Below are 26,432 nucleotides of genomic sequence, written 5' to 3'. Positions count from 1 at the left end.
GAAGCACCAAGAATCCGAATCAAACAAAATCTCTATTATGTCGATCAGTCTATCGGTCTGTCTGTCGCTCTGTACTCTCATTTTCCGGCTGAACGGATTAGAACCAAATTTGGTACACATATCCTTAGACATAAAAGGGCAGAATCGCCCATGGGTAGGTGTGCGGGTGGTATCTGTGCTAGCCACAGCAAATTTTTTGTATTTTTATTTATAAGCCAAACTGATATTTTAAGTCAAATAACTTGGAAATAAACATGGCATTTGATCGCTTTTGTTTTACTTAATATATATTCAATCACATGTGTATTCATTTGAGCGCAATCAAACCAGAGCATCAGATTCCGAATTTCAGATTTTAAGAGGAGATAAGAAGTCAAACTTCCCCAAGGTATGGGGTAAAAGCATTTTTTATTACTGAGCTAGCCGTGGGTAAAATATATTAAGTCAACTTATTAAAATTACTTGATGACCAATTGTAAATTTCAATATTTTGAATCCGAGCTTAGATTGGCTTGGCTCGAAACTCGGCTTGCAACCGAGCCGATAGATGGACGTCCATATTTCGGATCGAATTTCGGCCCGAAGCCAGTTTTTAAAAAGCTTGACTCGGGTCGGCTCTGTTCCATCCCTAGTAGCATCTGCAGTTACAATTTTAAATATCTTAACAATCTGCGCAAAGTGGATCCTTTTTCAACAAAATTTGTCTACTTCCCACCTAGTAAATAAAATGCATCTTTATTGAGAGTTCAAATCCTGAGGCAGACAGACGCATATATTAGCGTATTGTTCACGAATAACACGCAAATAACAAAAGTGGTAATTGCAAATTACCTTTTCACATTTGAATATTAGATATCGAGAACATTTTTCCAGAAATATGAGTATAAAAGTTGCATGTTTGAGTTAGAAAATTGTTATGTACCTAATTATCTAAGTAAATAGTTCAAATCAGAGATCAATACCTAATTTGTAAATATCTCACGCGAACCTCCAGACATTCGATTAACGTGACGGGCGTCTGACTTTAATTTAAAAAAATGTCCTTTTCTTGTTTGTGCAGGGAAGATTGCAATTTACCCCTCGTTGTGATGGTTAAGCTTCAAAATACTAGTCTAGCTATGCGCACTTCCGAGATTAAAGGAACCGCTCGCCAACCTCCTGACCTATATTCCCAAAATTGATTGTTATTGTCGGATGGCGAAAAGCTCATCGTATAGTTAAATTAATCGTTCGCGATCGCACATTTAATTTGAAGGAATTTGGAGAAGTTTATTTTTTTAAATTCCTCGCGACGTTCGAGCAATCAATTTTGCTATTTTTCATATAAACAAATCATTAAATTTGTGAGGAATTTTTTAATATTTTGGATGGATGACAAAAAGCCTAGATAATAATTGTATGTACCTGGTTCAAATTTTGAACGGCAGAAGTTTCTTCTTGGAAAGTAGGGCAAGACAAAAAGTAACTTTACCTTGGCCAAGTATAAATCCCAGAAACTTCGAAGCCGTAATGCCAGGAGCCGGAATACGCTCCTTGTCCCTTAGGTCCGGTGCACACACCATGGCCATGCGCTTTCCCATCCTCCCACCCGCCGCAATAGGTACCCCCATCGTCGAAGTCAAATCTACCACCGTTCACGTGGCTTTTAGTGGTCGCCGTGCCCGTGGCTCCTGTCGCGGCTGGGGAAGACACAACTCCCCCGTTACCCACTTCCCCGCCAGAGCTAATGTTAACTTGGTTCGCTTGTTGCATACTTCTCTCTCAATTTATTTTTACACTAAATGAATTCACATATAAAATTATAAGCATTCTAGATCGAGAAAACTTCCAGGCACTTTTATTCCGTTTTCGATAATCAAGGAGTTCTAGTGCCATTTCACTGGCACTCAACACTACACCAAGTAATACACTTTGATTGCTCCAGGTATAAATAAATATCAGCTCGCCATTTCGATCGGTCGTACGGTAGTCGGCGCGGCACTGAATCCAGCCCGGGTACACCGTCGCGACGCTGGCGTACATGCGCACACTCACCTATAAATTATTCGTCATTTTCGACAATCGCATTGCAATTTCAATTTTAATAAAAGAAAAGCCGAAGAGAGCCTTACCAAATCTCTGAAATGAAATCTGCAGTTGTAAATCCGAAGCTGGCTTCATAGAGGATACGAACTTTAGTTTTAAATTCAAGCTCCAATGCGAATATAAAGTTTCCTTGGTCTTGGTTATATGTACATATTTTTAACTAAACATCAGTACTACCGCAATGCACCTTTGATTAATTTGTACACTATGTTGAATCATTAGAAAACGGAAAAAGTATGGATTATTTAATTTGATTAAACATAAGACACTTAAAATAGAATTTGAGCGTACGCAATTTTAAAAGTAGGTAAAAGTTGTCCTATAATTTGGCGCATACGCGCCGCATTGGTTTCATTTCAAGTCAGTCGCAAATCCAACAGGTGATTGAAATCAAAGTATGTGATAATGTCAAAATAGTAAAATAACTGCAATCGTTTACAATTTACTTAAAGGGCGTTTTAATCAAGCATATTCCGCTAGTTTAAACATTTGGTCGTCTTATGTATAGATAATATCGGGCGATCAAAAATGGGTGACTGTCGAGTCACCTTTGGAAGTTAAAAGAACGATTTCCCATGTAAACAAAAATTCCAAAGGTGCGACTAGGCGGTCACTCATTTTTTATCGCTATGTATGCTATAGGTCAGAATATTGGCACGTTGCACGTCCGGAAAATGTCTTTCACAAAGAGATCGATGATTGGTTAAAATTCACGTGGTTATTTCAATGGCCAATCACTTCTTGGACATCAATCTCTCGTGTTTCTACCGTTGTACCTACGCTTCCGCAAGAAAATAAGGACAAGTAGGTAGACACATGATTCATAATACCTAATAAAAAAAACCATTCCAACTTCCAAGATAAGGAAATAAGAATTAGTAAATTATGAGTAGTTATAAGTAGGTAATAGAATAGTGAGACAACCTTATGAAAAACAAGTTAAAAAGTAATCGTAAACGATTTACATAAAGCGCATTTCCCATTTGTAAGATGCAACTTCTGTTAAAATCGTAAAAATCCGGCCACAAATATGAAAGATAGCGTTGCACATGGGCAATCCATTGTTGACGTGTTACTTCAATTTCAGTTTATGAGAAGAATTTCATTCAATGCTTTTCTAAATAAGAAAGTTGGAACTGCGCATGCGCAAACCTAAATTTTAAAACTAATGTTAGATTTTCCTTTGTTCCAAGCGCCTAAGTATCAAATTTCACTTAAATGCTTCCATAGATAAAAAAAGTTGGCACTGCGCATGCGCAAAATAAAATTTTGAAACTGGCGCTAGATTTTCCTTTATTCCAAGTGCCTATGTATCACATTTCATTTAAATTCCTCCATAAATAAAAAAGTTGGCACTGCGCATGCGCAAAACCAAATTTTGAAATTGGCGTTTGATTTTCCTTTATTCGAAGTGCTTATGTATCAAATTTCGTTTAAATCAAAATTACTTACCGATCTAAAAACAGAACAGCAAAAATACTTACCGACGCCTTTTTAAAAATCAACAGTCTTACCTACATTACATTTAATCTTTAATTATTGTTAGGTACATTAAACGTACAATTTGTGCTGTTGTTTCCTATAGCAAGACGCTCATAAAGTCATAAAGGAAGTTCAAAGCTAGTAAACTACATCAGACACATGCACATTTTTATGAAATTATTATCTTCAATTTTGACAAATAAACTGGTTACCTAGTGATATACACCATACCACTTCGATCATTTCGATTTATTCTGCTCGTTAATTTCTTAGTGCATATTTATATTGGTTGCATAAATTTAATTTCGATCGCGCAAAAAATGTTATAAGCACATCGAACGTTAAGGGTTACCGTTCTCAGACAATAATTATTGGAGTCGTCGCTTCGCTCCTCCTCCAAACAATTGTCTTCGAACGGTAAAAATTCCTTACCGTTCTCCATACTTAATATACTATTAATACGGGAGTGGAAAATAATTAATTTTTTCATGTTCCCTGCTACTTTCATAGTTTTGCTACGATGACCGTGGACCACGTGGAGAAGAGGAATATTCCAAAAGCAATGCCTATGTTTTTTTAAGAATCTTTGGAAACAGGATTCAATTTGCTGCACGACATCATAAAATATGCTTAAGCTAATATACAAAAAAATGGAAAAATTCGTGATTCAATATTTGGAAAACTTATGAAATATAGCATATCGTGTGCTGTTATGATGTACAGTGTCTGTTGTGTGACACAGAAAAGACCTCCATCATCTTGTTCAATGTTCCGTTTTGAAGATTTAGATGGTGTTTATTTTGTGATGTAGATCACGTGCTATACACGGTAGTGGTATTCATTTTAGTACCCGCACGTTAAAGTAGTATTTGCATTGGTACACCGCACGCTAAAGTGGCACCACCATTTTTTTTTATTTAACTTAAATTTAATGAAGAAAACTTTGATTAAGAAAGAAAAACACAACAGTACCTATATAATACATATACAATGGTAGTGATCATATAAGAAATGGTCTGTATTTTATCAAACAATTTTATGGACAATGGAGGTTTACAGTATAGTTGAATTCCGCAGTTCTAATTTAATGAGCGTGTACCTGAAACCATAAAACATTTTTTTGGACAGTGTTTAGATTGCTTTCGTGTAAAATTTTTTATAATTGTATTCTTCTACAACTGTAAGGTAGGTACGCCACTGGAACAGGGAACTACTGTCCGCCATTTGCAAAAGCCATCGCGGTCGCACGTATATTGTTATTCTCCTTCCTGGTATTCTTTATTCATTGAGTCAATTAGAGAAGGCTAATTTTTACGTTAAAATAAACATGATCACGCGTGGTCATATCTATTTGCGTTCCGTCTGCTCCCTCTCACGAGATGGATTGTTTGGAGTAATTGTAATTTGTAACTCCTTTTACTCTGTTTTGCAATAAAAAAAACGGTGTCAACACTTTTTAAGGTGCGGAACCAATAAACGGAACGCCTTAGAGCAAAAAGGATGATCAGAACGGATGAACGAACGCACCAATAAATCTGAATGAACAAAGATTCTAATTTAATGAGCGTGTACCTGAAACCATAAAACATTTTTTTGGACAGTGTTTAGATTGCTTTCGTGTAAAATTTTTTATAATTGTATTCTTCTACAACTGTAAGGTAGGTACGCCACTGGAACAGGGAACTACTGTCCGCCATTTGCAAAAGCCATCGCGGTCGCACGTATATTGTTATTCTCCTTCCTGGTATTCTTTATTCATTGAGTCAATTAGAGAAGGCTAATTTTTACGTTAAAATAAACATGATCACGCGTGGTCATATCTATTTGCGTTCCGTCTGCTCCCTCTCACGAGATGGATTGTTTGGAGTAATTGTAATTTGTAACTCCTTTTACTCTGTTTTGCAATAAAAAAAACGGTGTCAACACTTTTTAAGGTGCACCAATAAACGGAACGCCTTAGAGCAAAAAGGATGATCAGAACGGATGAACGAACGCACCAATAAATGAATGAACAAAGATATTACTTTACAAACTTTTATGCTTTGATTATTTCACACGAGTGTATACGTGTATAAAAGAACTAGCGTCATTAAAAAAAAATAGGTGAGCGTCGGAACCTACGCGTAAATTTTAGGTCGGAACTCTGCTAAAGGGTAGCCATTTTTTATGAAACAGTCAATATAGCTGGTAATCTGTGCATCTACGAGACTACGAGTAGATATTTAAAATTTCAAGTAGGAATTGTTCTTATGGTAGATCAATGAATTAAAAATACCTATTCATTGTGGTAGACAGAGGTATAGGCAACACATTCAACTTTGCCGATTAATGAACGTACGATGTGCTTTAAGTTTTAAATTAGTGTGATGGCGCCTTTATTTCAAAGCCGTCACTGCATCACGCGTGTCGCTTTTGCGCAGTACTCCGCTGCTCTTAAAAAAATTTGTCGTCTTTGAATTGAATTGTTATCGTCTTTTGGTGATTTTTAAGGAAACTTTAAATTACTATCGTTCTAAATTTATTACTAAAAATGGTCGATTACAGTAAATGGGCAAATATTGAGGTACGTTCGATTGTATTGTTAGGTTATGGTCTTTCATTTGTATGCGAAATGTCTTTCTAATCGATGTTATTCCAAGATCTCGGATGACGAGGACGAAACCCATCCAAATATCGATACACCCTCTTTATTTCGATGGAGGCACGACGCACGATTGCAACGAATGGCCGATCAGAAAGTTGCCATAGAAGAACACAAAAAGAAGGCCTCCGAACACTCTAAGAAGTTATCCGTGGCTAGTCGGCAGTTGGCGGATGCGGAAAAATCGGGTTGTGGGGACGTTGAAACATTGCGGCAAGCGTTGAAAGATCTCGAAAAGGAAGCAGAGGTCTTGAAGGAAGAGAGCAAAGAGTTGGACAGCAAGGAAAAGGTAATTGTGATTACGTTTTTATTTAGATTTGCTGATTACTTGGCAGCTCACAAAAAGATAGCTCACTTGGAAATTGGTGTTCATGGTTTGATTGTCAAAGATGTGCATTTGTGTAGAAATTTGGCAACTTACTACTTGCCATAATGTCGAAGTTTTCTAATCTGGATTCAATAGGCTCATTCTTAACGCATTTTCCCAAATGTGAAACATACCTAGTATGGTCGCTAAGAATCTGTTCCACAAAGACATTTTATTACATTGATCTCAAACTCCTGTACAGGGTGGCCAACTAAGAATGCGAGGTACTGTATCTGGAAGTCCTCTCCATCGTAGAGGCTTGCGGTAAAAAAAGTTATTACTAAAACAGCTACGAGAAAAACCTGGAAAATATTTTTAAGTTTCTGAAATGGCCGCTAGGGGGCTTAACTGCAATCTGGAATCTAAAGTCACTAAATATATAAATATAACTCTCGCCAGGAAAGATTGCCGGTCACAGAACACTTGATCCTGATCTACAATCTCTGTTTTTCGTAAGGTGCTAGCGACTTCCGGGATAGTATCGAGTCAGTGTTGAACGAAAAGACTTTTTGTTCAACATTAGCACGATCCTATTCCAGAAGTCGCTCGCATCTTAATAAAAACAAAGATTGAAAATCGACATAAGGGGTGCTGTGACCGGCAATCGGTCTACGATAATCTGAACCTTTTTTGTTTGACAATTTTTCCTGTAGGTATCTCTAAAAATGAAGTGGTGGGGAGTATTCAAAGGTTTCCGTAAAGAACACCATGTATCTTCGAAACGGCTGAGCCGATTTAAACAAACTCGGGTTAGTTCAAAAGAGCTATTCTTCAGCTACAAATATGATACTATTTGCTCGACTATTTGAATTTTGTTAGTTTCACATATCACCGCTTGAGGGCTTTTTTCGACATTCCGACAGAAATGGTTAATTTTCTCCATAAAATTAAACACATTGGTGCGATTTTTTTTCCATGAAAAAATAGCTAAATGATACCTATATTGCAGTGTTTGCTTTGGTATTTGCTTATAGGTCGATGTTGGAATGTCTTCAAAGATACATGTATAGATACTGTCGTGGATATTTTCATGCGAATTTTGTAATATTTCCGGCAATACTCAGGAATATTTGCATTACTAAGAACGAATATTCGCACACCAGAAATTTAAGAGAATATTTACATTCTGTTTATACCTAGTGGGAATTCTGGTGTACAAGCTCTTGGAATTCTTATGGCATTCATGGAATTATCTAAGTCTTTTATCACTTGACTTATGTTTCGGACTATGTTTTGCACGGGCATCCGTCACGACACAATTCAGTCTTCTCACGAGATTCTATGCGGAACGGCGATCTTTTTTACGAAATTGAACAATTGCAAAGAAAGTCCTCGTATTGAGCCAAATGATGCCATAAATATTTAAATGCTTCATGAAAATAGTTCCGGACACTATTTACTTTGATGTATTGTAATTAGTATATTTTGTAAAAGATTACCAAAATTCTAAAAATTCAAAAGTTCTAGAATATTCGCGAAGAATTTTTCAGGCAAAAACACTTTGAACATGGAAAGATCTAGTCATCATGTCCCATAATTGTGATATCAGGCGATATGTGTTGACATGGTGTTTATACAAAGTTTAAATGCAAAATTGTTTGCTGGTTTAATGTGCATAACGCATATAAGTATGTATATACAGGGTGTCCTATTATTTTATTAATAAAGGTCGCAGGCCATATCTATGGAATCGTTCATTGTACAGCTTGACGAAACAGATTGTGTTAAGGAAAGCGGACAAGAGAAATCGCTGGAAATTAGTTTCAAGTTTCTAGGTTTGCCGCTAGAGGGCGTAAAATTCATTTTTTTAAATATACCCAACAAACATACATAATAAATAAGGACAAATAAAGTAAATAAAACAAAGAATACATGCATGGCAGTCTTGTATGAATTTTGCATCATTTTGATACAGCAAATATTGCTCTCGTTCATAAAATATGAGGACTGGGGGAAGGGGAACATTTCTTTGGGGAGTTGAAAATAACTTCGCTCTAGGTTAACCAATTTTCACATAATCGGTCCTATTGGAAGGAGCTCTCTTGGTGTAATCAGATTTTACATTAATAGTCTTTTTAGTAAATGTGATGAATGGTAGAGGGCGCGGTTGGTACATTAACATTAAAGTCACTAGATATAGAAAGTACCGCAATCATCCGCCATTTTTGGGCAAATTTGCTGCCAACTTAAAAAAATTGACAAATAAAATTTGAATAGCTGTCATTTTTTATAACCTCACTTCATAGTACTGTCATGTTTTATAAAAATATATACAGATATCTCCAAACAGGTGGAACAATCCCTAACATTAAAGTTACTAGAATCTGGTAACTTCCGCCATTTTTGGGCAAAAATCATGCGTTCTCTCTCTAACACACGAGCCCAATGGATTGCGGTACTTTCTATATTTAGTGACTTTAATTAACATAAACTTTGCAGGTTTTCTTGAAAATTTGAAATAGAACAATATAATTATTATATTATATTATCAAATAAGATGAAAGAGTGAAAATATCAGTGAAAACCGCATTTTGATGTCTGTTTCCTAAGCTGAGATACTTATGGTGCACATCCACAAATTTAAGTTGCAATATTTATATACATCCAAGTTGACTTTGGGTCAAAAGAAATACAATTGCCACCGAAAAAACTTGAGGAATGCATTACTCACTCTCCTTGAAGTTTGGAAACCAAGCGATGGGCCGGCTTACATAAGCGAGCTTTCGAGGTACGAATTTGAATTGACCGTCTCAGGAAATAATTCTTATGATGTATTTTAGAATTTAAAAAATACCATTTTCGGCTTTACTATTGCTCGTCTAAAACTGAACCACATATTAAAAAAAACTACAGACTGAAAGCTTTTGGTATGGAAAAAAATGTAAAAATAGGAAGATTAATTTATTGTTATTTCGCAGATGCGAGCGTCTCAAATGAACCAGCCCGCCTTGCCACATACATCGGCGGTGTGGTTGAACATAAACGCGCCACATCTCCTCTTTGTCTTTCTCATTTGATAGGTTAGTTGCGTTTGTCGTAGAGCGATCGGTCGCTTTAGCGAAAAGTTGCGCAATTAAAGAGTTATTATCATACTGTAAAGATAACCAAAAAATTCCGAAGATATGTCGGAAAACCTGAAATTTCGCGAATTTGTTTTTATTTTATTCTGATGTTATTGAAACAAATCCAAAAAAGAAAAAAAAACATTCCCATTGCCACTCTGAGCTCTACAAGACAACGTTGAGAGATTTTTAATACAATGTTTCGTTTTGGAGAAATCATCAGCTTTTTTTTTATATGGCATGTTAAACTATGTACTGTATTGAGAAGCATTTTTTATTACAAATACAACCATGTATGGTACACAAAAAAACAAAAGTTGGAAACTGTTGGTTTTAACAGGATCAAATAAATTTTTGGAAAAATTAGAAATTTCTTCAATAGGTATTCTCGCACGATTAAGGGATTGTGCGCCCAGTCCGAGAAGTAGATTAAAACCATGGCGTTTAGTCCCATTTATGAACAATAGCATCAATTTTTGAGTGACTGTAAATATGACGAATGTCAATGATATTATTCAATTATGTGTCATTAAGGATCACTATGCCAGAAAAAATCTCGTGTACAATACGTTGTGAAAGGGTTATTTGCGTGTTCATGCAAAAAAGAATCACTTTTAAAACTAGTTGCACAAATGACTACAGAACAATGTTTAATATCGATTATTTTCTGTAGAAAGCGCCGTGGAATGTGGATACGATAAGTAAGGACGGATTTGCAAAAACTATCATAAACAAAGGAGCACCGAAACAACTTGAAGAAGGTCTTACAGATGAAGAGCGCGAAGAACAAATGAAAAAGTTTGTAAAAGCACATGAAAAGGATTTGAAGCACTATGGAATGCTGCGGCGTCACGATGACTCAAGAGTATTTTTAAAAAGTCATAGTCACTTAGTGTGCGAATATACCGCAAATTATCTTGTTGTGTGGTGTATCAATCTGCAAATGGAGCAAGTGATTATCGTATTTTGTTAAGTGTTGTAAATTTACGTCTATAGTTTTAGAAAACGGAGCTGATGGCACACGTGGCGCATCAGGTGATATGCATGCAATATATTTTAGAATTGGCTAAACAACTGGAATACGATCCCAGAGCTTGTCTAGATGCGTTCTTCACAAAGATTCAAGTTGCGGAACCCGAGTATAAAGCTGCGTTTAACGATGAGTTGGCCCAGTTTAAAGAGCGTATCAAGAAGCGGGCTGCAGAAAAATATGACGACCTGTTAAAGGTATCGCACATTGCATTGTGGGAAGATTTCATTTTTTACTTTCAGGAAGCTCAAGAAGAAGAACGGCAGCAACGATTAGGCCCCGGCGGTTTAGATCCTGTTGAGGTGTTTGAGTCATTGCCCGATGAGCTAAAAACATGTTTCGAAACGCAAGATGTACCTCTATTGCAAGAGACTATTGCAAAAATGGACGAAGATGAAGTAAGATACCACATGAAGCGTGCGGTTGATTCCGGATTGTGGATTCCCGATGCAAAGGCTGCAAAAAATGATAGTAAAAATGAAGCAGAAGCTACAGAAACAACATAACTCCACAAAAACCTGATCTTATAATGGGTGCTTTTTTGTAAGTGACTCGTGATGCAAGTGATTATTAATTGGGCACCCACAAAATTGTTGCGATGTAATCTTTTTTAAACAATGTACAGGTTGTTATGTATGTATATTTCGGAACCATCATTGATAAAGCATTATTAGTATATTGTAATTCTGATGTGTTTACTTTTGAGTCATGAAATCATAATTTTTATAAACCCAATAATGTGTTTCTTTTCATTACTTATACGGAATTAGTCCTTTGTGAATAATTCTAAAATGAGTAGCAAAATTATTAGTGCCTGTCCTGTACAAGTCCTGCTTTCAAGATTATTCAATGGCTAATCTGGCGACGTTGGGAATGATTGTTGCTTTATTATTGTGTTTTTACAGTTTCTTGTAGCAAAGAGTATCCACTCTTTGCTTGTAGTGTTGAATCAAAGATTAACTTAAATAGATTCGTCTCCGACCTGAATAGCAGAATAACTACTAAAATATCGAAAAAACCATAAAGAACATGATCATAAAAATAAAGAGAACTAATAACAACTGTTAAATCAAATGTTTTCAATCTTGGCAACTGTCAAATTAAAAAGTGAGGTATACAATGCGATCAAAAATGAGTTGCTGTCGAATCACCTTTGGAATTTTTGTTTACATGGGAAATCGTACTTAACTTGAACTTCCAAAGGCGACTCGACAGCAACTCATTTTTGATCGCCCGTTAGTCGATCCGTTATTAATATTCCTCACGTCGTTGATTAAACATAAACTATTCTATTAAACAAACTGCAAACAAATGAACAAAATACGGTACCGCAACGGTTAAGCGATTCTAGGTCTTATCGCCTACGTTAAAGAATGTTACTTAAGGTGAATTTCGCTTGCATCCAGAGCAATGCCTGAGCCCGATACAAATTCATCCGATTATTCCGATTGGATAACATTTTTAGAACTGCAGTTTAATTGCATCAGGTAGGCGTAAACAACATTACTGTAAACAAAACTGGATGCAAGCGAAATTCACCTTAATTAACATTCTCTGCCGTAGGCGATACGACCTAGAATCGCTTAACCGTTGCGGTACCGTACTTGTATTTTGTTCATTCTTATTCTGCACGTCAACAATAACGCGATGCAGTTTGTTTAATAGATGTGTTTATGTTTAATCGACGACGTGAGGTAAAAAAAAGTTAACTACATTTAGTGGGGTTAAATCATAAATACATACATAATAACGATTGACTATATTATTTTGTGAATGCCAATTAAGGGCGAGACCTCTACCGGCAATTAAAAGTACTAATTTCTTAAATGGTTAGAGACATTGAATAAGTAATCTTATTCAATGTTAGAGAGCTACTTATAAAGTTTTTCTAATGATTATACAATAAACAATATTAAAATAGTTTTTTTTATTCCTGTAGGCTCTTAAAACACAGCATAGGAGTGTCAAATGAGCTCATTTACCTACATCTATAAAGTGTGTATAATAGATAGTTATAAATTCAATGATAATAGGAACTGGCGGTTGGGTCATCTTTTTTGTGTTTCGTTAGAATTAAGGCTGGTCCTAATCCTTCACTCAACGGCTGGACAGTACATACAGAACGGAGTATGTAATGTTGCCTATTGTCAATCCCCAAATTTGGTTATTTATAATATTAATTTGTGTTCGATGGTAGAAACATACACTTAGTCCAATTATATAATGCACATTTTCTATCTTAGTAGGGGAGCTAGCTCGAAATCCCCTGAACGAGAATGATCAAAATTTTAACCGATGTATTTCTATTTTGCCCTATCCGAGTATGCTAAAATCGACCGTCTGCCGCCTTAGGTCATATGACTTAACGCGCTGCGGGTACTTCTTGCGGTACCAATTCTGAATGGTTGTTTTCCGAGAAAATAAGTTATACACCAAATGAAAACTTTCTACGGATATAACTAGGTTACCGTTGGATGAATGAAGCTGATTTTTTTTAAAGACTAATGATATTAGGTACAGCCAATGACTATGAGAGTTTTTCTTTTTTAAATTTTTTCTCTAATTATAAGATATTTAATGATGATAGGTAAGATAATAAGATAATCTTATAATTAGAGAAAAAATTTAAAAACGAAACACCGATAAGAAATTAGTACTTAGTACCTACCTATCATCAGTCTGTAAACAAAATCAGCTTCATTCATCCAACCGTAACCTAGTTATATCCATAGAAAGTTCATGAAAAACCGACTAAGAATTGTTTTTTTACGGAATTATCAAATGTCTATAACTTATTTTCTCGGAAAACAACCATTCAGAATTGGTACCGCAAGAAGTACCCGCAGCGCCTTAAGTCATATGACCTAAGGCGACAGACGGTCGATTTTAGCATACTCGGATAGGGCAAAATAGAAATCCATCGGTTAAAATTTTGATCATTCTCGTTCAGTGGATTTCGTGCTAGCTCCTCGTCTCTGCAAACTCAGAATCAACGAGGCACGTCCCTAGGGTAACCAAGGTGATGACCGCGCTATACAAGCTTAAGGATAGCACGGCCACCATCTTGAAGCGATAAACTAATCCAGTCTCATTTAATAGCTGATTTCGATTTCAGGGACATCCCTGACTTTAGACTTTAGCGAAAAGAATGGCTGATGACAGAGTAGGTGCTTATAGTGGTCTGCTGCTCTGCTCGGCCTATCTCCCGTACGACTCCAGCTCCATCTACGAGGGAAATGACTTGAGTTGATATAGTACTGCCGAAATGGTAAGCTCCTTCTTGACGGACGCCTACCATGCTGCGTGGAGCAGCATGAACTGGAGGCGGGTTGACCAATTTCTTGAGTACTTGGAAACAGTCAATGCCCGGGTGGTTGCTGAGGGATCGCTGAGATGGACGGTAAACACGTTCCGCTTATTTAAGAGTGCATGATCGGACGGGATATTCGCGTCTCCTCTGCAGAAGCACCTGGAACCGCTGCGTGTAACGGGAGCCCGCTAAGTGTTTAATTCTTTTTCAATTTTGGCATATGTTGAGGAAGCGAAATTAGATTAAGAATTAAAAGGTAGCCCAGCGACAGCTTAAGTGTAGGTGTAAATCGTTTTAAGACAGATAGTCGCGAAGTTGTAACATCACGAAATTTAGGGTATTAATAAAAGACAAGGATTCTCTACGTCGGTCGTTATTAAGTTTCGTGTTAAACTAAACGAAGAACTTAGTTTCTAAATAAATAAAAATTCGGGTATGCACTACGAAGAAGTAAATAACCAATTTCATCGCGGTGAGTGCATTTCAATTCGCATTGGGTAATTCTCAGCATCGTACTAGAGAAGTTGAACTTTCGTGCTAGCTGCGTGAGTTGTATTCGCAGGTGGACTTTAGCTACAGCAAATTAGTTTCGGTTTTTGTTCGTATAACTATAATATGGGAATCTATTCAATCTGGGGCGGACCGTAACTCAATTTTATCTGCATATATCAGACCATGTCTCTTCGGGTAAACTTCATATACCTACCACGAATACAAATCTTGACCTAGAGGGATTCTCAATCAAGACGGCTTGTATTGGGATCGATGCTACCTCAAGCTAAGACGAATTAGAAGATATTGTAAATTTTGTTATCCTATTGTAATTCAAATGCTGTTGTTTTGAAATCACTAATATTAATTTATTGATTTAAGTAGTTTACATTTTAAAAAACAACCCTTAGTATCGGTAACGTGTAATTTTCAATTAGCAAATAAGGTTTCTATTTCATGCGCATTTCAATAGGACTTAACTGGGGAGGGTTAATTTGGAATTAGTTGGATTATAATTTATTTTCATCACATGAGAAGATCAGTTTATGAAGCTTCTCCCATTTAAGTGCACAAATGTATTAGGGCTTTAGAAGTAAGACAGAAGATAGTTGTGAAAATGAACTTTTGGATAATTTTATCTTTATTATGCAACTGAGTGGATATAGAGTTTATTAAATTCGTTTTGAATATTACACGAATTTCGTATTTATTCTTTAATTAATAAGTAAATAATGAATAACATGTCCAATTAATTGTAAATTAACGTAGTTTAAGGCCTCTTACTGCAGTGGAGAATTGTTACATCCATCTTTTTCGCAAAAAGTACAGTTCTTGTGATTCTTTTTCATGGCATCGCACGGTGACGCCGAACCCTTACGACTCGCACATTCCCTAACAGCATTGTAGACCGCGTTCACTGAAAAATAAAGCAAATAAAAAATGTGCCTACGATAATTTATAAAAAGTATTACTTACCTTTTGTTTGATATTGCATACACACGGCTTGTTCACCAGCGGGTGGATTCTTACAGTTTCGAGCTTTGAGACCGTTTCCACTCCAACATTTATCATCTTTACTTTCGCATTTCATGCAAGTGAGACCAATCACTTTATAAAATCCAAAAAATAATTTATATAGAACATATTGGTATCTACTGGGTACCTACCTTCAGAAACACAGAATACGAAGAGAGTAATAAACAAAATTTTAAAATACATGGTGTTTAATTCTACATGAACTGGGAGACGTGCCTATTTATACATCAACTCAAGTGGTAGTAAAATCGTAAACAATTATATCAATTTTGTGATAAAGAATGAGATTGGAAGATTGTATGTAGGTACATCTACCTAGGGGCGACAGGATGTTGCTATGGCTTAGGTACTTCCCGTAACAGCTCCAAAGGGGATGATGAGCTGGTTACGTTAAAAAGACTGTGTACATTAATTTCTAGATAATTTGTAATGACGGGTATTCTTCGCGATACATTGATGTTTGGGTATTTGTAATTTTTTCAGAAATAAGTGTTGATATGCGACACCTCTAAATATACCTACAATCTAAAAGTATAAGTACCTACCTACTTCATATGGCTCACATGCGGTTGATAAACTGATTACATTTAATAAATAAGTACTTCAATTTTGTTGACATAGAAAATTCCACACCTAACAGAGAAATCTTGTTTTTGTCAAAAATAAAGATATATTGTTTGGCGAGGTACCTACCCTTTCTTCTTTCAATACCTACTCTCAGAGATAAACCGTAGAGGCAAAAAAATTCAGAGATCATCACTATTATATTCACACCTTGTGGCAAGTAGGTATAGTTCGGTGCATCATTTTGTGTCTAGGCGCTAGCCAATAAATCGGAACACCAGACCGGATCTAGAGTCTCCACCGTCTCTACTGACCTTACCTGCGGGTCGAAAAAATACGACGTTCCTATAGTAAATGGGAAAAGTAACCAGTTCAAGGTCCTACCATTGGCCGTTTTCAACAAAGGTCCGAAAAACAAGTGATGGAGTCTGAAGTTCTTGCCTTTTCTGCTATGTAGGTATATATGTGGATGGTATGTTGGTGGCATCACACAGCTGGTACAGCCTACAGCAGCACAAGTGATAGTTGCAAAATGATGTTGGTCAAGTTAGAAAAGTCGCCGAAGTGTTATAACGGGGTAAAGGGGTGCATGAGTATTTATCTCAGTACATCCTCAAAGGAGAAATGAAGATCGAGTCCATCATCGTGGGTGCCTGTGGCGACATCAAAAGCCAGTTGTGCAAGATACTCAGGAATATCCGAGGACAAGACCTTTGTTGGGTAATAATCAAATTGGAAAACAACAACGAAGACAAAAAGCAGAATATATTGTGCCGATGTTTCAAAATGAATTCCATTTGTTAAAACGAAATTATATTAGTTTAACGGATGAGAGGAATTGTAAATCGTTTGGAAGGTTGTGTTCAAGATACTGTAACAGTAACGGCAATGCACATTGGTCGATTTGCCCACTACCTTTATTTGGCATTTCAGTTTTCCTTTTATTGTGTGTGTCAAATTTATCTTTAAAAACAACAACAGATTAATCTATAATGTAAAAGCGACTGAAATTATTGATTGAATGCTTTTCTATATGCTGTTGTAACCGGCTGGTTACTTTTCAACTCTTCAGTTCCTACCGTTTCTTCCTCAAGCTACTTTATTTCGGGGTGGTTCTTCTTACATAAAACAATTGTTGTTGCGCTCCGGCTAGCATTCAGTGCAGCAGATGGTCCTTTTCTGGCCTCGAGGAATGGGAAAGGAGAAATGAATAAAAATCAATAATCTTTATTAAAACCTATTAAGTTCTTATTTTCTTAGAAATTCTCCTTTAATCTGTAAGTAACACCAAAGACTATAGGATAGGTACTATCCTATAGTCTTTGGTAACACATGTTAAGGCTGGACAGGACACCTGTTTCGTTGCCCGAAAACACTTGACTTCGTTCCACGATATCTGAATTCTGAGTGAAGATGAAGAAGGGGTCGAATATTCCTGTGAAAGGTGAATGCTTTAGCTAGACAATAACGCCGGGGTTTACTAAAATGTTTTAAAATAATCTTTTTTTTAAGGGCAACGTCGAGGGCTGTTAGGGTGTCATATTTTGGAAAAGAAAAAAGGAAATAAATTTTCCTGGCGTTATTGCCTAGATATTAAGTTTACGAACGTATCTTAATTTTGGAAATTGTTCCAACTTCATTTATAGATAAGTTATCTTGGAAAAACAACTTAAAAGTTTTTCTAAAAAGCGCGAAAAGATAGCTTCCGCCGCGTGGCTGGTTTTATACAGATAGAAAATGTGACTAAGTTTATGTTTTTACCATCGAACACAAATTAATATTATAAATAACCAAATTTGGGGATTGACAATAGGCAACTTTACATACTCCGTTCTGTATGTACTGTCCAGCCTTAAGAGAAATGGGGGTTGAGGCGGCACATTCCTGTAAGAGCAAGGTTAACTGATTCATTCACAAAACTGCACTGCATAAAAAGGAAAATGTATCTTTATTATGTTAATTGAAATCAAAATGTTTACTCTAGGACCGCCGAGTACAGAAAGAAACTTACTTTTTGTTTCAGAGAGTAATATAGGTATAACCATTGAATAAAAACATAGTGTTTTTATTCAATGGTATAACTCAATCAACAAACTGCTGTAAGTATGTACCTACGTGTCGTAAATCCTAACGCTTCCCAGGTTCGAGTCGTTAACATGAAACCAAACAGTACTCACAAGCACTTATATGAACGCAAAACACCAGTAGGAAATTAAATAGCCTTTACAAATATACAGACATACTACTGTTCTATGATAAACTACAACACAATGATCTACAACGGGGCGAACTACAAAAAAAAGCTCTATCATTATTTATAAATACCTTTTAAGGTCAATTGTTTATGTGCACCAGGAGTCGAACGCAATCTTGGTCTCTCTCCGATTGATGTTGACGTTGAAGTAAGTTTGGGGCCGCCCACTGCAGGCTATACTTACTATTCGATTTTGGTTCGGCCAATCACAGAGGCTTCAGTGTGACTTCTATGGATACCCTCCACGCACACGGACCGCGTTTAAAATAAAAAGTGTTAACTGTTCTTCGTAAATCTCGCAATCTTCCTAATTTTCTCCGGAGTGCCCTGAAGATCGTCTTCAGCTTAAATACGGTGGCTCGATGCAGATGGTCCCGCTCGGTTCTTTACTTCTATTTTTTTTAAATGTCGGCTCGATTCGCTTATTACAAGAATACGCGCTAATTATTTACGGGCGCCACCGGCAGAGATGTTTCTCCGTGAAAAGACGGCGGGCAACTTCTGCTCTGCTTTGCTGCTGGAAATTTCCGTATTTATACTCTCTTATTTCTGCTTTACGCGCACAATCCACTTTCGTTTATATAAATACAGCTCACCCATGAATAAAGCTTTTGCTAATTTGGCAGTGGTAGCGAACAGACGGATTTAAGTCGTTCTACTAGCTCTAGATTGATTATTTACAATGACTCGGACTTTGACCTTATATTAGCGTTAATACTCGACACTCGTATGCAGTTTTTCCCTAATTTACTTTATTTACTTACATAGTATGAACTAAATTCTATTTACATCGCGCTCATTGCTTAACTCTTAATTTTCTTTCTGATTCATGGCGCCTATATTTAAAATCCACATTCGGATACAATGAACTAAAATAAATTCTAATAAATAATAAATGCAATAATCTCATGCAAGGTTATTTTATTTCAAAGGTTACCTGGTAACTATGTGGGCGGAAGCGGGAGGGACGGAATGTATACGTCATCGAGAATACAGACATTGACGTTCAACGTTGTTTGTAGTCGCGCGGATGCTTATTTTTCTTGAGTTATAGTTTATTTGTTTAAAATTTGTTGAATTTTGAAGTGCATAAGGACATATATTATAGCTGTAGATACCTTTTTGGTGCAATATAAAGACATTTAGTTTGTGAATTTTGTGGGTTTTCATAGCCGTGATTGAAAGGTTAGTTCATCAATTATATGCACTTTTGTATGTTATAATTAAGTATTTTATTTTTCATTTGCCTATTACATGTCAATTATATCTGTCATATGTGATATATGAAGCAGTCTATTACGCCCAAGGGCATAATGAGAGGGCATAATGGATTGTCATCTCATTATGCCCTCAAACGGCCTGTCAAATTGATTGACGGAGTTATATTATGTCATAAAAAAGATGCAACTTGATTCGTATGGAGCACTTTAATGTTGGGCAAACAATAATCATGACATTTGTATATTGGAAATGCATTCTTTGGAATGATGAAAAATAAAATGTTGTATGCACCTCAGGCATTACTCAGTATTTAACCCTCGGGCGACTGACAATCCCTCGGGCCGGAGGCCCTCGGGCTCGGTCGCCCCCGGTCTAAATATCGCCTTAATGCCCTTGATTCATAAATAACTATTTTAGATGAGTGGCGGTAACACTAAAATTCCTCATTCTGGTGTAAATAAAATCTCAGTTTTTACGTTTCCCAAAGACCCTACCGTTTTTAAAGAATGGGTCAGAAAATGTTTCACATCCGGCAGCAAACTAAAACGTGCTGCGCCCTCATTGGTCACAGCGGCCAACCGATGAAAGCGTAGCGTCCCTGGCCGCAAACATTTAAAAGCAGAGCCACGAACTCTGCAAAGTGCAACACAATTTCTGCTTCGACTGAACTTCAAGAAACAAAAATCTCTCCACCTGCAGAACCAGGTCGCCTTGCCGATCGACCTTGCGCCACACTCCATCAGTCAGAAGACCTGCATCTGGGCTCACCCCAACGGCAGAGCTCGCCGTGTGCACCTCGGTTACCATTTTGCACATACTATAAATATACATATTCCAGTTTAATACGGTAAATTGAGCAGCCGAAATTTCAAGAATTCTGTTGACGCACTCCACGCTACGCTCGTGCTTCAAACACACTCGTGTGATAATAAGGCGTCTTATTAAACTTGTATAATAATACACTATTTTTAATCACAACCATTGAATAAAACGTAGTAAGTGGTTTTAGTATCTTATTATTCAGATTTGGTGGCTTTGTCTAGATTGTACCATGGGTGGGTAAATTTAGAGTTACGCAGTCTTGGGACCTGGATATAGTAAGTACGTTACAGGCTAAATAGGTGGTCCTACGCTTTTGTAGTAGTCACGCCATTGTATATGTATATTACAGATACAATTAACAATGGTACTGCGAATATAATTTTTAAGTTTATTCAAATTAGAGACATTACGTTATTCACACTGCGAATACCTATCGATATGTTACTTAAACACTGCAGTGCGAATAGGCACTTCGATGATTAAAATCTTTTTAAGCGATTAAGAAGCGTATCTCAATGTAACCAAGAGTGACCTAACCCATTGTTTAAATATTTTAATTTAAACAATGCCTAACTCTAGTTCGCTCAGGTTTTTCTCACAATGCACTCAAATGGCAACTGCATTGCACGTACTTCTAATATGGCTTGGGTAAAAGGGTTTTTGGCAGAGAACTTAATGGGGGCGTAGATACGTGACTTAACAATAGGCCTCATTGCTACTACTTTTACACCCTCCCGATGATTTCACATTTCGTCCGTGCTATAATTAAAGACAAAATTAGTGCAAATGTCAAAACCACCTATGCCAAAATAGTAATCCTTGACCCCAATAATTATTTAGTCCACTATATAGGTATGTATGGTCAGTAGAGCGACCACCTGACGTATGCACGATATGCGAGTATCAAGACGGTCACATTATTGATTAGTACAACCGCGTCGTCTCTATCGGCAATGGAGGCATCGGGACGCGACGCATACGAAAACAAATACCTCTAATTATAACAATGTCCTTTTAATGCCGTGTAGTATTTGCATAATGTGTAATAAAATTAAATGTTAAGTATTAGTGGCCTAACGAGTGTTTATTGGTATTAATTTCTTCAGGATGGGTTCCCTAGTGCTTAAATCGTTATCAATACTTCTAGGATTATTTTTTATTTTCGTTGGATTTATGAAGTTATCCAGTCACATTTCAAAGGATCTACACAAAGATTTGGTAAGTAGAGTGAAGGTTAATTTCTGTCCCCGATTACACAACGCCGGTAATCAGATATTTTAGAATTTGGCGCGATGCCCCGTTCCCGGATAATTAAATTTGCTCGAGAATGTGATTGTATTATTATTATTTCGTTCGATCTTTTGTTTCTAAACGATTTATTTTCAGAGAAGGGAATATGTGAAGTATTCGAAGGTGTTTCCTTTCTCCGAATCGTTTGATTTAAAAATACCGAGCAAATGGTACAGAAGGACCGTCGGCGCTCTTGAGATCGCCTGTGGAATTGCCATGGCGTTCATTCCTAACCGTTAGTATGAGTTTTTTTTTGCGTTTAGGTCTTAATTGGTACCTACTTGTTATGCCCTTTAACGTGGAAAGGCCTGTAGTCAAAATTATTTATTTTTGGATTGCGTTAAATGTGGGTTGGGGTCAAATTTTTCGATTTCTGTAAAAATAGCCGAATTCGTCAGAAATCTGCAAATAAATAGATGAATATAGACGCACACGGGGAATATGACGATTTATAATAAACTTTTTTATGTTTTGCTTGTTAATTCAAACTTTTGGTTTATATAGCTTTTTTATAGACTTAGGTATTAATTAGCAACCAAAGGTGAACATGTGCAGAGTGCACCTGTAAAATGACAATGCACGACATACAGCACCTCCAATCCCAGAAGAAATTTCTTTTCTCTAGACTATAAACATAGGTATAACCTACCACCAAAATAAAAATTCATGTCATCTACGCATCTAAGTTAGATACATACCTACCTCTTTTTGTTTTCTTATGTGTACCTATATCTACAAGGTATAATAATTTCATAAAGAAATTCCATCACATATAAGCACAATGAAGGACTGCCGTTTTTGTTTTTTACTGTGTAGATAGCGGTAGAAAGATAAAATTTCGTCCTGATGAAGTTCTCTACTGTTTTGTGATTGCTTGGCATAGTATAATTGTTGAAAGGTGAACTCCACAAAAGAGAAAATACGCCAATTTTTATTCGATATAGACGAACACGCAAGCCAAGTGACTGAAAATGTGAATAATACCTAAGTATTTATGGTGCTGATACAGGTAACTGTCCTTGTCCATCACGCGCAGTGCTAGTTTCGTCTACACCGTGGCGTGCTTGTATTCCTGTCCCAGTGAAGACGATATCTTTGTATATTTCCTAGGGAATGCAATCCCGCAGCAAAATCTCAATCCCGGTATTTGCGGGATCGTTAGATGTTAATCCCGCGGGATCCCGGTATTTGCAGGATCCCGCAAAATTTTAATAAATAATAAGCAATTTGTGCGGTTAACATATGTATTAAAATAAATCGATAATTATCACAATATTCAACAAAAAAGTACCTTCAACCTAACTTAGAACTCAAAAAACCTCACCTGTAATTTGTAAAGCACAAAAAAGGTGAACTATTTTAGAAATAACTTTTCCGTTACGCATTTCATTAACAAAGTAAACAGAATCGTCCCCTTGGTCGACAAATTCCTCAGTCCCGCAAATTCCGCGGGATCCCGCTCCATGTATGTGCGGGATTAATCCCGCAAAAATACTGCGGGATCCCGGTATTTCGGGATCCCGCGATCCCGGTATTGCATTCCCTATTTTTCAACCAATCTTTCTTCGGGAACCAAACACGATTTTCCTTTTGGTTCCATCATGACCCACAAATAGGTATTCCTTTTTTCGGCGATGTAAGATTTAAATTCCTTTCCAGTCTCGATTCGCCCGGTGTACGTTTGCAGCGGTGTTACGTTGATATTTCGGGCTGCCATTATTGGATTTGGGGATTCTCCGTTTAGCCTCGCTGTTGGGTGACGACATGGAATGGTAGTTTGATAAATTGCATTAATAAATTAGAATTCTTCCGTGGAGTTGCTCGGGCTTGTTCTTGACAAAAATCCAGGAAGGAAAATAAAATAACAATTTTTATCGCGTAACGAACAGGTAGATAGTTGAAACAAATAATTGGAAAACACTAAAATAAATTCGAATTGATTGGATAATACAATTCAAATCTACATAAAATTCGCCTAAAATTCGAATGAATGAACAATCTTGATTCGTCTTAAAAGAAAATGCGAATTTATACAAACAATTAGTCCGGCGCTATGGCAATGGGCCGCAAGACTTTAGGACCCAGACATTAGGACGCGGACATTGGACCGCAAGACAGTAGACCGCAAAGGGAATAGACCGTTACATTAGGCCGCGGACATTAGGACGCAGACATTGGGATGCAGATATTGGGTTGCTGACATTAGAACGCAAACATCATGCAAGTTACCTTACAAAGCAGATATTAGGTTGCAGGTAGGACAATGAAAGGTATAATGAAATTAAACCAATGTTATTTTACTTATTTCATATCTGTGTAAAAAGGTTTTAATGTCAATTTAGTCCTCAATACAAATAAACTAAAAAAATATAGAAAACGAGCTCTTGGATATGGCTATAGCATGTGCAAAACCAAATTTTAAACCTGATGTTACTTCTATTTAAAGTGTATATGTCTGAAATTTCATTTGAATGCCTCCATAAATAAGAAAGTTGGTACAGCGCAAAATCAAATTTTGAAACTGGCGTTAAATTTGCTTTTAGTCCAAGTGGCTATGTATCAAATTTCATTTAAATGGTTCCATAAATAAAAAAGTTGGCACTGCGCATGCGCAAAACCAAATTTTGAAACTGGCGTTTGATTTTCCTTTGTTCCAAGTGCCTATATATCAAAGTTTATTCAAATACTTTTATAAATAAAAAAGTTTGCAATTCGATTTATAAATGGTCGCGATGTGAATTTCATGCAATTCGGTTCATAACTAACGGAGATGTCAAAAAGGTCTACTTTATTTTTTGGGCTACATTGCCAATTCACGAACTCCGATCTACAAATTTGATAAAGAATCCATCTACTAAATTTTGTAGTAATCGGCTCACTCGTTATCAAAATATATAGTGCTAACGGGCGGACACACGGACAGACACCGCAAAATTATAAACTCGCTAGGAGCTTGTTAATAATCCGTGTAAAATGATTAGTATCAACTTCGACGCCAATGGGGGTCCGGGGACGCCGAAGCGGTCTCGGATGAAGGATGCGGTCCCTCGTGAGTTCGGAGCCGGAGGGTCGCGCACGAATTTGATGGCTGCTTGCTTTATTTCAAGTGCAACAAGGATGAAACTACGTACCTGCGTCCTAATGCCCGCATCCCAAAGTCTGCGTCCTAATGTCCGGGCCTAGTCTGCGATCTATTCCCTTTGCGGTCTAATGTCCGCGTCCTAATGTCTAGCGGCCTAATGCCCGGTCCCGAAATAGTCCTACTGATCTCCATTTGCAGTACAATACGTAGCCACACATTACCTTACAACTATGACGTAGCGTATAAAGCGTAGAGTGCAACACATTCACAAAACGTACCATAAATGTTTCTAATGTAAATATTATAGTCATTTGCTTTGCAGTGTTGTAACAACGTCGAATGATTCCAGATTAATACGATTGCAAGTGTAAAATGTTTGGTCTATTGTTGTGAATAGTTTTGTATATGAGTAGGTACTGTCCTACATCCATATAATTTATGTGGGTGGTGTATAAGGGTAATATCTGGGCTAAGTGCGAATAGTTTTCTATGTGAGTAGTGTCCTATTCCAATATAATCTATGTGTGTGGTTTTCAAGTATTATCTGTGGAGTGTATTTGTAGTATGGTGTGTTATCTGTTATGAGAGCTAATTTTTGATGTATCATTTTAGTTACTTGATTATGTCAATGTATGTATTATTCTGTGTGTACAAATCGTATACGTGACGATAGTATGTGTTAGATTGTTTCTGGTGTCTTCCACTATGTGTGGTATGTATATTTTGGATTCAGGGTTTTGGTATTTTTGTTATAATGTTGTTCACCCATTTGGCATTTAGCAAACATTTTCTGACTAACATTCCCCTGTAGCAAATCGCAGGCCATTGGAATACTAAAGTCACTAAATATAGAAAGTACCGCAATCCATTGGGCTCGTGTGTTAGAGAGAGGACGCATGATTTTTGCCCAAAAATGACGGAAGTTACCAGATTCTAGTAACTTTAATGTTAGGGATTGTTCCACCTGTTTGGAGATATCTGTATATATTTTTATAAAACATGACAATACTATGAAGTTAGGTTATAAAAAATTACAGCTATTCAAATTTTATTTGTCAATTTTTTTAAGTTGGCAGCAAATTTGCCCAAAAATGGCGGATGATTGCGGTACTTTCTATATCTAGTGACTTTACTATTTACGATTAAGTAACGCCATCTGTTTTTTTAGATAAAGTGAAGAACGGAGCAAACATCTGTCTACTTGTGTTAACTTTAATGGCCGTCTACTCCCATTATATGGTCGCGGACAAATTGGAACGGACAGCTCCAGCGTTGGTGTTTCTTTTTATGCTGAGCGGCAGGTTGGTAGTCTACTGGCAGTTGACACGTCGCGAAGCAGAGCAAACGCAAACTCAAGTAAACGGATTTAAACAGGAATAACGCGGGAAAACGGCAGATTGGTATCTAATACATACATAACGAAAATGTCAAAACTTGCTCTTATTAGTCAAAATAATGTTTAGATGTTATTGAATGAAAGAGAAGTAGAGTTCTGAACGGAATATCTTAATCTTCCTTTTGTATGACACTGCCATTGATGTGAAATGTGTTGTTTTAAGTATCAGATCCAGTAATTGTGTAATCTAAAATACTGAATTGTTAAATTTTGAAGACATTTTCCAAAAATACAATAAAGTTTTCCAATCGGTTATGTATTATTATGTACTTTACGCATGTATGTATATGAGAAGCTAC

At 36.7% G+C, this 26,432-nt stretch overlaps 4 protein-coding genes and 1 long non-coding RNA gene across 6 annotated transcripts in view; 3 read left to right on the top strand and 2 right to left on the bottom strand.

Moving 5' to 3' along the window:
* LOC116170470 (junctophilin-1) overlaps window positions 1-1,993 on the bottom strand; it is a 71,611-nt gene extending 69,618 nt beyond the window's left edge. The window contains exon 1 of the mRNA XM_031486899.1: window positions 1,472-1,993. Within this exon, the coding sequence (XP_031342759.1) occupies window positions 1,472-1,752 (281 nt within the window). The 5' untranslated portion in view covers window positions 1,753-1,993. The remainder of the gene's footprint in view (window positions 1-1,471) is intronic.
* Window positions 1,994-5,967: 3,974 nt separating this feature from the next.
* LOC116171745 (hsp90 co-chaperone Cdc37) lies at window positions 5,968-11,402 on the top strand. Its single transcript, XM_031488726.1, has 5 exons — window positions 5,968-6,130; window positions 6,207-6,497; window positions 10,311-10,589; window positions 10,640-10,864; window positions 10,910-11,402. Exons 1-5 carry the CDS (start codon window positions 6,098-6,100, stop codon window positions 11,171-11,173), a joined length of 1,092 nt encoding a protein of 363 aa, XP_031344586.1. The 5' UTR covers window positions 5,968-6,097; the 3' UTR covers window positions 11,174-11,402.
* LOC116171746 lies at window positions 9,101-9,662 on the top strand. The gene is made up of 3 exons (XR_004145508.1): window positions 9,101-9,303; window positions 9,356-9,442; window positions 9,494-9,662. It is a non-coding gene; the product is annotated as an uncharacterized LOC116171746 (long non-coding RNA).
* Window positions 11,403-15,121: 3,719 nt separating the features above from the next.
* LOC116170275 lies at window positions 15,122-15,814 on the bottom strand. The gene is made up of 3 exons (XM_031486552.1): window positions 15,636-15,814; window positions 15,445-15,576; window positions 15,122-15,385 (listed from the first exon to the last, which is right to left on the bottom strand). The coding sequence occupies exons 1-3, from the start codon at window positions 15,685-15,687 to the stop codon at window positions 15,249-15,251; spliced, it is 321 nt and encodes a 106-aa protein (XP_031342412.1). The 5' UTR covers window positions 15,688-15,814; the 3' UTR covers window positions 15,122-15,248.
* A 5,429-nt stretch (window positions 15,815-21,243) lies between these two features.
* Window positions 21,244-26,157, top strand: LOC116172366 (transmembrane protein 35A). Of its 2 annotated transcripts, XM_031489575.1 has the most exons (4): window positions 21,244-21,407; window positions 21,472-21,583; window positions 21,752-21,890; window positions 25,906-26,157. In XM_031489575.1, exons 2-4 carry the CDS (start codon window positions 21,473-21,475, stop codon window positions 26,115-26,117), a joined length of 462 nt encoding a protein of 153 aa, XP_031345435.1. In that variant the 5' UTR covers window positions 21,244-21,407; window position 21,472; the 3' UTR covers window positions 26,118-26,157. The 2 variants fall into 2 exon arrangements, with proteins under 2 accessions (XP_031345435.1, XP_031345434.1); XM_031489574.1 differs by having other exon boundaries at window positions 21,244-21,583.
* Window positions 26,158-26,432: the final 275 nt, after the last annotated feature.

Source organism: Photinus pyralis, unplaced genomic scaffold (genome assembly GCF_008802855.1).
Source record: "Photinus pyralis isolate 1611_PpyrPB1 unplaced genomic scaffold, Ppyr1.3 Ppyr1.4_LG5, whole genome shotgun sequence".
NCBI lineage: Eukaryota > Metazoa > Arthropoda > Insecta > Coleoptera > Lampyridae > Photinus > Photinus pyralis.
The sequence above is the reverse complement of the archived record's forward strand: the minus strand, read 5'-3'. Positions and strand labels throughout refer to the sequence as shown.